At 45.1% G+C, this 13,311-nt stretch overlaps 1 protein-coding gene across 2 annotated transcripts in view; it reads left to right on the top strand.

Annotated features, from left to right (window-relative positions):
• LOC135056615 (gamma-aminobutyric acid receptor subunit pi-like) overlaps window positions 1-13,311 on the top strand; it is a 274,250-nt gene that overhangs the window by 230,879 nt on the left and 30,060 nt on the right. For both annotated transcript variants that reach the window (XM_063962015.1, XM_063962016.1), the window contains exon 9: window positions 6,781-6,918. In XM_063962015.1, the coding sequence (XP_063818085.1) occupies window positions 6,781-6,918 (138 nt within the window). The remainder of the gene's footprint in view (window positions 1-6,780; window positions 6,919-13,311) is intronic.

Raw genomic sequence — 13,311 nt, forward strand, 5'->3', positions numbered from 1 at the left:
TCGGTATGCCGGGTGTCGGGATTCCGGCGCCGGTATACTGTGCGCCGGGATCCCAACAGCCTGCAAACTGAATACCACCCGGTCCTAACATGTTGTGGCAATATTACAAACACATATAATGTTTTTGGCTCTGTACATTTAAGGGACTATGGAGGAATTCAATTAGCCGTGCTAAATTACCACTGCTAATTGATCCCCGGGAAGGATGGGGGTAGTTCAGTTGACGCCGATAGCCGGCATTATCTGAAATTTTGTTTCACCTGCCCTGTGGCTGGAGAAACATAATCCCCGATAAGTGACATTTTTTTGTGGCTGCAAAGCGGAAACGCATGGATCCAGGAATTTATCCCGGATCCTGTGTTTTTTTGCATGGAAAGAGGTAAATTTTTCCAGGAAAAAAATGGGCATTAATTGAATTGCACAAAATGAGATTGGATATACTAAAAATCGAATCGCCCCTATGTATCTATAAACTGAAGAAGAGCCAATTCTCTGGAGAAAAAATGATAGTTTTCGCCAGAGAAAGTCTTTGTTCAATTTACTACAGTAAGTCAGTGGTTCTCAAACTGTGTGCCGTGGCACCCTGGGGTGCCTTGGGACACTTACAGGGATGCCCTGGGTTGGTGATTCAGGACCAAATCAAATTATTTATGGTCAGTGTAATAGGCAAAACCACTACTGGTGGCTGTCAACCATAAAATATGTGGACAAACAGAAGCAGATCTTGTCCCTCACCCAGAGGTGTAGCTAGGTGCCATGATGCCCGGAACAAGGGTATGTTTCGGCACCCCCTCTCCTGTCCTGAATTGGGTGCATGTTGTATTTGAAAAGAAAAAACATTTAAAAACCCTAAATCGGTCACAGGGCTGGTTGTAGACTTTGTGGTTCTCAGGGCGAAAGTTTTCTATGTGCGCCCCCATGTTAAAATAGGAACAGTGCGTGTCTAAGGCGTGCAACAAAAATATAGGGGTGTGGCTTCATGGGGACATAATAGTACCAATTCAGATTACACTGCACAGTAGTGTCTGTTATTCACATTACACACTAATACACTTTACGCCACACAGTAGTACCCCTTATACGCGTTACGCCACACAGTAGGACCCCTTTTACGCGTTACGCCACACAGTAGTACCCCTTATACGCGTTATGCCACACAGTAGAACCCCTTATACGCGTTATACGTTACACAACACAGTAGAGCTGCTTATACATGTTATGCCACAGTCGAGCCGCTTATACACGTTACACCACAAAAGAGTTGTTTATACTCGTTATACCACAGAAGAGTCATTTATACACATTATGCTACGGTAGAGCTGCGTATACATGTTACTCTGCAGCTTCTAATGAGAGGTGCTGCAGCATCATTGTAGCGAAAGGTGCTGTAGCAGCCGGGGCAGAGAGATGTGCTACAGGAGCTGAAGCAGAAAGAGGTGCTGTAGCAACCGGGACAGAGACAGGTGCTGCAGCAGCCGAGGCAGAAAGAGGTGCTGCAGCAGCGGCGGCAGAGAGTGGTGTAGCAGGACAAAAGTAACCCTGCTGCACAGCTACAAGAAGACAGTGAGACAAATAAAAAGGGCGGGCAGAGCTCCGAGATGTGCTGGCTGTCAGTGTCTCCTGCTGTCGTCTCTAGCCAGCCCTGTTCCCTATCTAGTCTCTGAGTCAGCGTGCGCCCCTCTGCTTCTCCTCCTTCTGTTCTGTGGCTGCCTGTACTGCAGTCCGCGGTATAGAGTAGGGAGGGGGGCGACAGGTAGCAGTGCGCCCTCTAACTTTTCTGGTGCCCAGGGCTCGTGCTCCACTGGAGCCACCCTCACTACACCCCTGCCCCCACCACACAGTTGAACCTAAGGACACAATTTACTTTATTTAATATTTCTTTCTTAATGTCTCAATAAGAATAAGAAACTTTTGGCCTAGAGGTGCGGTGAAAACAATTCTAATATTCTAGGGCGTTGTGATTCAAAAATGTTCTCACTGGAGAATCATAGTTTTAACTTTCTATCATTCTGAGAGAGTTGCCTAATGTAATTTATGAAATGGGGGGCGTGGCTAGGCTGAGGGAGAGAGCAGACATGCTTGCCTGCAACTTCTGCTCTCTAGCACTTAAAGTGGAGTTTTTATACCTGCACCCCGCCCTTGGGACTAATTCAGACCTGATCTCTGCTGTGTGATTTCGCACAGCAGCGATAAGGTCTGAACTGCGCATGCGCCGGCGCATCGATGGCTGTCTTAGCCCTGCGATCGCCTCTGCCTCATTGACAGGCAGACGCGGCCGCTGGGTGGAAGGGGACGGGCCAGCCGCGTTTGCCCGCCATTTAGGGGGAGCGGTCCGGGCAACGCAGGCGTGCCTGGACCATTGGGGGGACAGGCTACGGTGGCTGTGTGACATCACATGCAGCTGCTGCGACTGGACAGCGTCGAGTAGCTCCCTGCCAGCGCACAGGAGCTTCGCTGGCTGGGAGCTACTCTTCCAGTACACCAGCATCGCCGCTGTGCACTGCTTTTGTACTTGTGCGGGGGAAAGGGTTTGAGCCTGACATGCGTGGTGGACTAGCCCTGTGCTGGGTGTCCCCCCGCATGTCTGAAAACTGATCATAGGTGTGCTAAATTTAGCACATCTAAGATCAGGTCTGAATTAGTCCCCTTGGCTGCACCTACTAACAGCCTTTTAGTAGCCCACCAGGGGTGGGATGTCCATCGATGGTTGCCATCGATGGCACATCAGTGATAACCATCTATGGCAAGCCATCGATGGTTTACACCACTTGATGCCTCCTGCTGTAAGGTTCTGGCGGGGCCGCTGGCCAATAAAAAAATGGGTGCGGGGCTTAGCGGGTGTCAGGTGGCGGAGCTATGCTCTGTGTCTCGTCGCCTTGCAAAACAAAAAAGGAAAAAAATTTGTTTAGGCTTTACCATCGATGGAGGGAAACCATCTGGTTCTCTCCCATTGATGGCAAAAGCATTCGACATCGACCATAAACCATCGATGATTTGAAATCATCGATGGTCATCCCTAGGCGGGAGTCAGCTGGTCTGACTCTGTGGGTTGCTGCCTATATACAGTGTGCGGACAGGGCCTCAATCACCCTCCCTTCCCGCAGGCCGAGCTCCGGGGATCATTTGCGGAGCATTGCGAGATTGGGAAGCTGCATAACTGAGCGCCGGGATACCTGGGCTGCCTCCTCTGCCCTGCCTGTGTCCGCGCTCGGATAGTGCGCTGGGAGAGACCTCCGGTGCTATGCTGCTGCCGAGAGTGGACACCACTGGGTGCGCTCTGACACTGACGCCAATGCGTCTTCCTCTCCCTGCACCTCCCACTGTCTACGGGACCCGCTAACCTACTGGTGGTCCCGGAGGACTCTTTCTATTTGCTGCTTGTGACTATCTGGGGACCCAAGACCTGGTGAATTCTTCCTCTAATACAATACTGGGAGTAATCAGTCCACAGACCTCCTGCTGCAGTCACATATTCCAGCACTACCTTGCCATCTGCCTGAGTGAACTTTGGGATGCAGCAGCCCTGTACTATCTGGTTTAGTCTGCGGCCACAATTCCACCTTATAGTGGCCTCTACATTATAGCTGCCCTTCTGCAGTGCACAGCTGTTTACCCCGCTTCCTGGTGGATGTATCTGTGGTGGTGCTGCATCTCTGGAAATCTCCTGTCGCCAATTCACCTTCCCAGTGAGTACACTCAACCGGCCCTGCTCAGTATCTTTTGCCATATCTCATAGTATACCCGCTGAGTACATGCTTTTGTTGCGGAATGTCGTGCTGCAGTGAGTGCATGATGTGACGTACTGCTCTCTACCCTTCCACCAAGGGTCTATATGTTCATTATATGACTTTTCTTTAGAACCAACATTTCTTCACCTCCGCAGGCTCTTCAGCTCTACAGCCTCATTGTACTTATTTGAATGTTTCCTCCCTCCTTGTTTTCTACCATGCCTCCTAAGAAAGCTAAAGGGGCACTTCCCCTCCAGTGTCTTTCCCTAGTCAGAAAGTGACCCGTACCCTGGCCCACGGGGTACATGCCTCCACCTCTGCAAGCAGCCCTGGTCAGAGTGATACGGCACGTTTGTTATCTGTGCTGGGGGTGAATCCTAACTCTAGTGATCCTCTCACGGTGAAGACTCTCTGTCAAGTTTTGGCGGCTTTCAAGTTGGCTCTCTCTCGCAAGACCTAACCGTTGCTATACATGAGGTAAAGATCGAGACGGATCACCTAGAGAGTAAAATGGAGGAATTGGTGGCGTCGCATAATAATCTAATTTCTGCTCACGATCATCAACAAGCTGAGTTGGAGGCGTTAGAAAACAAAATGGCAGATTTGGAGGACCGTTCTAGGAGGAATAACTTTAAAATCCGAAGGATCCCCGAATCTGTTGCCAGTGCAGAATTGTTGGACTATGCCAGAGGTTCTCAAACTCGGTCCTCGGGGGCCCACACAGTGCATGTTTTGCAGGTCTCCTCACAGAATCGCAAGTGAAATAATTAGCTCCACCTGTGGACCTTTTAAAATGTGTCAGTGAGTAATTAATACACCTGTGCACCTGCTGGGTTACCTGCAAAACATGCACTGTGTGGGCTCCCGAGGACCGAGTTTGAGAACCTCTGGACTATGCGTTGTCTCTGTTTCATAACCTTCTACCAGCGGCGGATGACAATGAACTGATTCTCGATCGATACATCACCTTCCTAATGCTAGGTCCCTATCTACTTCCCTTCCACAGGATACACTCCTACAGGTACACTTTCTCACCGCAAAGGAGCGTATCCTTTAGGCAGCTCACGATGCGGATGGGTCTGATATTCTGGAAGGTTTACAACTTTTTACGGATCTCTGCCCTCACTAAAGCAAAGATTATTGGCTCCTATTACCGCGGCCCTTCGATCTGAGGAGATCCATTACCAGCGGAGATTCCCAGGGAAGTTGATAGTCACTTATGATAACTCCTCATTTGTTTTTTTCTGACCTGGAGGCTGTGTTAAGTTGCTTGCTGATTGGGACATTCCAGTGAGGCTCCCTACCACCCCTGAGAGGCGTTCTGCGCCTCGATAGGACTGGTCTACTACTTGAATGCTCTCTCTAAATGTTGTTCTAATTTGTCTTATTGCATCTAATTGGAGTGTACTTACCTTCTTGCTGGATGAGTCTCTGAGACTGCCTAATTCGTATCACCTAGTTAAGTGAGTTATTGTGTTGGTTCTCTTTGTTTCTACTTTGATACATGTTTTTATTGTTTTTCCTATCTTTTCTCTTACATTTTGTGCTATATCTGGATCTCACACATCATACAGTAGCTTTCACAGCTTTAGATAGTCATTGTTGTGACGTTCTTATATATATACATTTAATTGTTTGTGATCGGCCCTGGGTGGATTGCCGATGCCATTTCCTCCTTGTTTAACTTACTGTATCCTCTTTTCCCTACAGCAGCCATACAGACCTGATATATGGGGTCGTTTTTTTTTTTTTTTCCTTGTGTTTTTCTCTTCACCACCCTTTCCTGTTTTTTTGCTCTCCCCTTCCCTTCTGTCCCTCCATCGGGATGTCACTTGAACTATTGCAATTTGACTGCTTTGCCATGGTCAGAGTTCTTTCCTTAAATGTTAAGGGCGTAAACTCCCAAAATAAGCATAGGTTGGCATTGTCCTCTTTTTATAAACATAAATGTCTGGTTTTGTCCCTTGCTCTGTGATTTTTGGAAAGAAGTTTCTGAACTAATTAATAAGGTTTTAAAGCTATCCCTCAGCCCAGCTCCCACATTGGCGCTATTACATATATTTACTGCTGAGGTCCCTCCTCACAAACGGTCTTTATTAGGTCATACAGTATGTGCATAGCCGCGAGAGCCACTATAGCTCAGGTTTGGAAACACTATGTACCGCCTCCCATTTTAAAGGTCCTTTATAAAATCCATTTTCATTTTACCAAGGAAACTGAATACATGCCATTCTCCTCCTCTGCCTTCTCATCTATTATAAAATGGATGTCCTGACGTCACAGACGGAGAAGGGGCAGATTTGTTCCCGCAACCTTTTCGGTCCTCTCCCCTCCAGTCTAGACTGAATGAGACTAAATCCCCTTAATTTTACTTTACTACTCCGTGTCTCTTGTTTTTGTTTTATTTTATTTGGTACAATTGCCTTAATGTCATTGATCGTGAAGTCTGAGTATCCTTGCTATTGGTATTACTGTCTAACTGCCTCACCAATATTCTCATGTTCGCTATTTCTGTATATTTTTGGTATTATCATTGTGTACATCCCACTTTCCACATGCTCTGTTTCCTTTCCCTGCCCCTCTTTTTTTTTTTTTTGTAACCCTCTGTTCACATATACTCTCAATAAAAACTATTGACGTAAAAAAAAAAAGGTTAACATGTAATTACTCCCAGCACCGTAAATGTGTGGAACTCACTGTAGTGACCCCAGTTTACATTATTCCACACATATGACCCAATTCACATTATGCCACAGTGCCCCTTCCCTCGTAAGGATGATGTATTAGTGTGTGGGGGCTCCCTTCATGTAAATACCATGGGAATAAAAGATTCCCTAGCAGTGAAAAGTGGCGACTGTAACCCCCCCGAGACTATTAATTAGTAAATAGACTCCTTGATATCTTATTATCTTCTCTTTGCACACAGACCTACAGAACTGTAGCTGCATGGTATCACTTGGCAATTCTTACACAAAGAGAATGGATATTAGATTTACTGTAGCTAAAATTCAGAGCAATTCCTTCACTCTATGTAATCTGCTTATCCCTGCAGGGGGCTATAACATTAATGATGTGATGTTCTACTGGACCAGAGGAAACGATTCAGTACGAGGGCTGAATACCCTGCGCTTGGCACAATATACGGTGGAAGACCATTACACATCTGTGTCTGAAGCTGTGTATGAAACCGGTAGGAGCCTCACTTTAATCTGCACCGCATCGAACCATTGTAACAACATGCTCCCCATGTCTGAAATTGTACAGTATTTGTATTTGCCTTCGGAATTCCTAACGAGCTGCAACTCTCTCAGTATACAGTGCAATAAGCAGGCACAACCAGAGGGGGGAAAAAGCCTTGTCTACATAACAGACGCAGTTTTTACTTTTACATTTCATCGTGTGGTTGTTTAGTGTGGCATCCTGTCGGAATTCACTACCGTGTGTTACAGCCTATTATACTTGTGCCTGAAACAGGGAACACTGTTGCTTTAAGTCAGACTGTGTCAGTTCAGCTAAAGGAAAATAAATGAGATGTAACACATTGACAACAGTACTAAAGTATATCATGACTTATATAACCTGCATCTGGTTCTCTGCTGTAGCCCCCAGCATGCTAGACAGCATCAAAAGCACTCGGAGGAAATAATACGTTTTAATTGGTCTGTCTTGCAGCATAAGACAGGTTCACTACCCAAGCATGGAACAGATCTCTATGGTACATCAGAAACAAAGCTTTGCAGATCTCTCTAACTGCGTAGACGGATCAGTTAGTCAATAGGGAGGAATGGTATTACTCTGGTAATGGTGATTAAAATCAGGAAATCAGTTCATTAAATTAACTGGCTGATTCAACAGCCAGGGAGAGAATATCACTGCCGTCAGTCACTGTGCTTTGATTATAGCTGGACGTAGCAGTCATTCTCTGCAGCCAGATAACTGGAGTTACATCAAGGATGATCTAATGCTATTTATTGATAGGCGGTGACGACAGTTACCTCTCTTTTCTTTCTACATGCAGAATGTTTTCTCGTACCAGAGTCTGTCTGCCAATAACCGTAACGCTGCTTCAGCCTGCCAGGATTGCAGAGCTGTATGGAAATAAAGGGGTTTCATTTGGAAAATTAAACTTTGTAGGACACTAGCAAAATATTTAGCTAAAATGCAGATGTGTCTTTAGATATTCCCTTTATATTGAGGTGAACCCACTGGCAATCTGACGAATATGGATGGATATGAATGGGGCACAAACAGCTTGAAAAAAACAAAAACAATTTTTTTTTAAACAAACAAAAAAAAAACAATAAAAAAAAACAATATGGTCACTGGAGTTTAGAGAGAGCTACGTATGCAGAATCCATCCAAATTCAAGAAATGTTGTCCAAATTTGTTAGTTAAGCAAATAAACAACTTTAAATATGTAGATATAAAAAAGTACAGTAATACTTGTGCTGGACACAGAAAACCCTTCCATTAAAATTGTTTACAATATTTATTGTACAAAGTAGTAGACAATATTAGGTTACCATACTCGCATGTACTGTATATTCATTGCAATTATTAGGTACAGTATACAGATGTGTCCTCTTACATCCTTGCTGCAGTCACGCTAAATAGCCCTTGAAGTCGCGCCATGTCGTAGCCGGATTCGGTAGCTCTGAGTGTCTTTTTGGGCGGTTTTCCGGAAAAATGCAGCATGCCAATATTCTGTATGTAATAGCAACTCCATCTGCATCTGAAATTCGATGCTGGTGTTTTCCAGGAAAGCACTGTAGCATAGCAATTTGTATGCAAATATAATAGCAGTCACAAACAGAATATAGGCATGCCACATATCATTGTAATCAGCAGAAGCTGCTTGTGCATCCCCTTACATTACTTATAGGCTAAGATGCATGTTTTCAGAATGAAATGCAAAAAAATATGCTTAGTGCTACCAAGTCACACGGCACTCGCGCGATATGTTAACGTGATATGGAGCAAAGATGTAAGAGAACACATTTGTATGCCATGTTTATTAAAAATGTGAGCTGGGATTTAACAATAAGTGTGGGTGTTATACTGCACATGTAAATGCTTTCCCCAGGACTTGCTGTCCAACGTATGTTAGCAAATTCTCATTTGCTGTGTCTTGTTCCCCACTCTCTAAACACTCTTCTACATTCCATCTTTTTTTTTTTCAAATATATTTTATTGAGGTACAGGTACAAACCAAAATGAGCAGTACAAATAATAGGTACAGGGCCTAATATACATGACGGAGAACATGTAGATGGAGAGATATAGAACGGCAACTGCATAATCCCAAACATACCTCACATTTTCCATTTTCAAACATATAACACATGTACTAAAAGGGTGACCAGGATATAGTACGATAAAGTAATAGGAAGAGAAGTAGAAGTAAAAATACACTTCTACAAGATCGTAACAGGTCTAAAACAATACTAAAACTGTAGTTATATCAAGGCGTCCTTCACCATGGAGGACGCATAACTTAAATAAAAAACATACAGCAAAAGTAAATATAACAAAAACATTGTCCGCCAAGGCCAGGGGGCCATCAACTCATCCATAGAGAGAACATCAGGGCAGGGAAAAAAGAAAAGGATACGAGTACTGGAGATCAAAGAGAGATTGGAAGAGGAGTGGAGTGAGGTGGGGGGGGGGGAAGGGATAGTTGGCGTGGAGAGCAGAGAGAGGCCATCAGTGCTATCGAGTCATGGAAGAGAAATAGGGGGTCTATGGTCTAGAAGTTGATGACAGTACCATGTGGTGCAGTGGAAGCTTTGTCGAATGGCAAGTTTGGTGGATGTAGGCAGTGTATGTATATATTTTCCCCAGCAATGGAACAGTGCAGGGGTAAGAGTCTCCTTATCAAGAGAGGTCTCCGACCAATCCATGGTAAAGAGAAAGAGTAGTCTGGAGGTAGCCATGGGTAGGGAAGGGGGAGTAGTGTGTATCCACTGTTGGAGAATAGCTTTCCTCCCCACAGCTGATAAGAGAGTCACTAATTTTTTGTCGGTAGAGGGAATGTTTGGCTGATCAAGGAGGTATCGTCAGCTATTAAAAGGGAAGGAGGCATGTCCGTTGTGAAAGTCTAAGTTTCCCAGAAAAGGGAGAAACGGAGAATGAAGACAGTGTATATCCAATAATTTCCTAGACCTTTTCCATGCTAAGATAGTAGAGGTTAAGAGGGTATTGTCTAAGTGAGGCGTCTTCAGAGTAGCACTGCTGGCATGTAGGATATAGCTAAGAGACAAAGGGGCACATAGTAGAGAGTCTAGCAGAGAGTCAGTGAAGATATTTGTGGCGCTGAGCCAATCCATGGCTATGCGGAGAAGGCAGGCCGTATTGTACTGCTCCATGTCAGGCAGATTTAGCCCCCCATTCTGAACTGATTGGGACAATTTAAGAAAACTTATCTGAGGCCGTTTATTGGCCCATATAAACTTAGATATGTGTGCGTTAAGAAGGGATAAGTCCGATTTTGTGAGCAATATGGGGACCATCTGTAGTACGTAGAGCAGTTTGGGAAAGCTTGCCATTTTGACAAGGTTACATCGTCCTAGGAGGTTGAGAGGAAAATTTTGCCAGAGGCTAAGCTCAGTTTGAATTTTAGTGAGAATAGGTTGGATATTGTAAGTGTAAAGGAGGGAGGGATCTGCGGGTAGAAAAACCCCTAGATAAGTGAGCTGGGTGGGGGCCCATCGGAACGGAAAGGGGGGTCTCAACCTACAGTGGCTTGTCGAAATATGGCTAGGGCTTCCGATTTGTCATAATTAATCGAGAAGCCAGCAAAGGAAGAAAAGCAGGTTATAGCATCTTGTAGTGCCGGGATTGACTGTTTGGGATTCGAAGTGAGAAGGAGGATATAATCCGCGAATGCTATGATTTTAAATTCTTGAGTGCCAATCAAGATGCCTCTGAAACTAGGTAAACTAACAATGTGGCGTATAAAGGGTTCCAAGGCTAAAATGAAAAGGAGGGGAGAAAGGGGGCATCCCTGTCTGGTTCCTCTTTCGAGAGTAAAAGGAGTGGAAGAGATATTATTGACCATCACTTGCGCCGTTGGAGTAGTATAGAGGGAGTTAACAAGACCACAAAACCTCTCCCCGAAATGTTGGTGGCGTAAGACCCGATCAAGGTGAGACCAGGCGATCTTGTCAAAGGCCTTTTCTGCGTCGAGATCAATCAAGATATTATTGACTAAGTTATGGGAGTGGGAGTGAGTGATGGCGGCCAGAGCCGCCCTAATGCCCTTCACAGATTGTCTGTTTCTAAGGAAGCCCAGCTGGACTGGTGAGATGATACGAGACAGACAAGATTGTAGGCGAGTGGCCATTAGTTTGGTCAAAATTTTGAAGTCTTGATTTAAGAGGGATATTGGTCTGTAGGAACTAGGAAGGGAGGGGTCTTTGCCAGGCTTCGCTATGACAATAATTTTAGCTTCATAGAAACTAATTGGGGTTAGTTTGGAAGAAAGAATATGATTGTAAAGGGATGTGAGAGTAGGGGCCAATTCATCACGCATCATTTTGTAAAATTCTGCGCTAAAGCCGTCGGGGCCAGGGCTTTTATTATTAGATAAGCTTTTAATAGTGTCTACAACCTCCTCAGTGGTAATTGGGCTGTCCAGTAGGTCTTTTTCATTCTGAGAGAGGATCGGGAGATCAGCGGATTTGAGAAAAGAATAATTAGCAGCAGGGTCGTCAGGGCCTTTGGTGTATAAAGAACGGTAGAAGCGCATAAATTCGGTGCAAATACAGTCAGGGTCTGAAACCAATTTACCGGAGATATCAATGGCATTAATCCAGGTACGGGATTTGGGACCCTTAATCAAATTAGCTAATAGTCTGCCCGATTTATTGCCCCATCTGTGAAACTTATTCCTTTGATAGTCATAAGAGAGTTGAGCTCGCTCAGTGAGGAAAGTGTCGTATATGAGCTGAAAAATAAGCCTCTTTGTGGGCTGGAGTGTCATGTTACTTGTATCTCTGATATGAGGAGGACAGCAACGTACTCAGAGTCTGCAGCTGCGAAGAGAATTTTTTCCTCTTGGAGTAAGTATAGGACATGACGTGTCCTCTGAGGACCGCTTTAGCAGCACCCCAAAATATAGGGGAATCTAGCGTTTGGTCACTATTGTCCAAAGTGTAATTAAGCCAGGATTGTTTGAGGTGGAATAGAAAGTCAGTGGAGTGGTGGATGTATGCAGGAAAGCGCCAACATGGGGGGCCATGAGGAGACAAAGTTGTTAGGATATCTATGGATATGGGGGCATGATCAGAGATGATGATGTCTGCAATTGACGTGTGTGTGACCTTGGGAAAGAGGGATGTGGAAGTGAAGATATAGTCAATGCGAGAGTGGGAGGAGTGGGGATGAGAGTAAAAGGAAAAGTCTTTCTAAGTTGGGTGAAAAATGCGCCAAGGGTCAAGTAAGTCGAGTTGTGTGCAAAAAGAAGATAGCAGTTGAGAGGTGGAAGCACTTACCCGAGATCTGTCCATGGATGGGTCGAACACCAGATTGAAATCACCACCCACAACCAAGTTTTGGCCACCCCATTGTAGGAGCGTCGATAGGAGAGCTGCAAAGAAAGAATCAGGGGAGGCATTGGGAGCATATACATTAAGGAAGGTATACATGGTATTGTCGATCAGTGCATTAAGTAAAATGAACCTGTTTTCAGGATCAATATGTTTCCTATTAATTGAGTGCTGTAAGCTAGCATGGAAAATGATGGCCACTCCCCGGGACTTAGTGTGATATGGGGTTGAGATGCATTCCCCTATCCAAGGAGCCCGCAAGGAGTTCCGAGGGTCGTCTAACCAGTGCGTCTCCTGAAGAAATACAATCTGAGGGGCCATACGTTTTAAATGTGAGACTACTTTCTTTCTTTTAACGGGATGATTAAGTCCCTCTACATTCCAGGAGATTATGCGTAATGGAGTATTGTGAGATACTCCAGTATCATGAGAGTGCGGGGAGGCTGCAGAAGCCATATCAGCCCACAACTACAGTCGGAAATAACATGTTGAATGTGTGCAAGGTAAGATAGGACCTCACCCCGTCCCAGTGAGCGGGGGGAGGATAACCTAGGAGGGGGATGAGTCCCCAGGTCAGGCAGACAAAACAAATCAGAAAACATAAAAATATTAACATGAACGGTAAGAACTTTAAACAGGTAATGAATGAGCTAGGAGCATTCATGTCTCACAAACATGGCACTCCACATACGAGACCCGAAATAAAAGATCGGGATAGTGATGAACAATAGGCCAGCAGCTAATAGCACAGTCAAGTATCGGGTAAGGAGAAATGTAGCTTCGCCTATCCTGGGTCGTCAAAGAACAGCGGTTTGCCATTCTCAAAGACCCGGAGGCGGGCTGGGTAGAGGAGGGAGAACTTGACTTTGGTATCGAAGAGGTGCTTGCAAATGGGAGCAAACTCTCTGTGTTTGGCAGCCACGAGTGCTGAGAAATCTTGAAAGATGAGGAGGCGATCTCCGTTGTAGGATAAGGAGGCCGTTTTACGATAATGGTCAAGAAGCTTCATCTTGTCCGCATAGTTCAAGATTCTCATT

The sequence above is a fragment of the Pseudophryne corroboree genome, chromosome 3, assembly GCF_028390025.1.
Source record: "Pseudophryne corroboree isolate aPseCor3 chromosome 3, aPseCor3.hap2, whole genome shotgun sequence".
Taxonomy (NCBI): Eukaryota; Metazoa; Chordata; class Amphibia; order Anura; family Myobatrachidae; genus Pseudophryne; species Pseudophryne corroboree.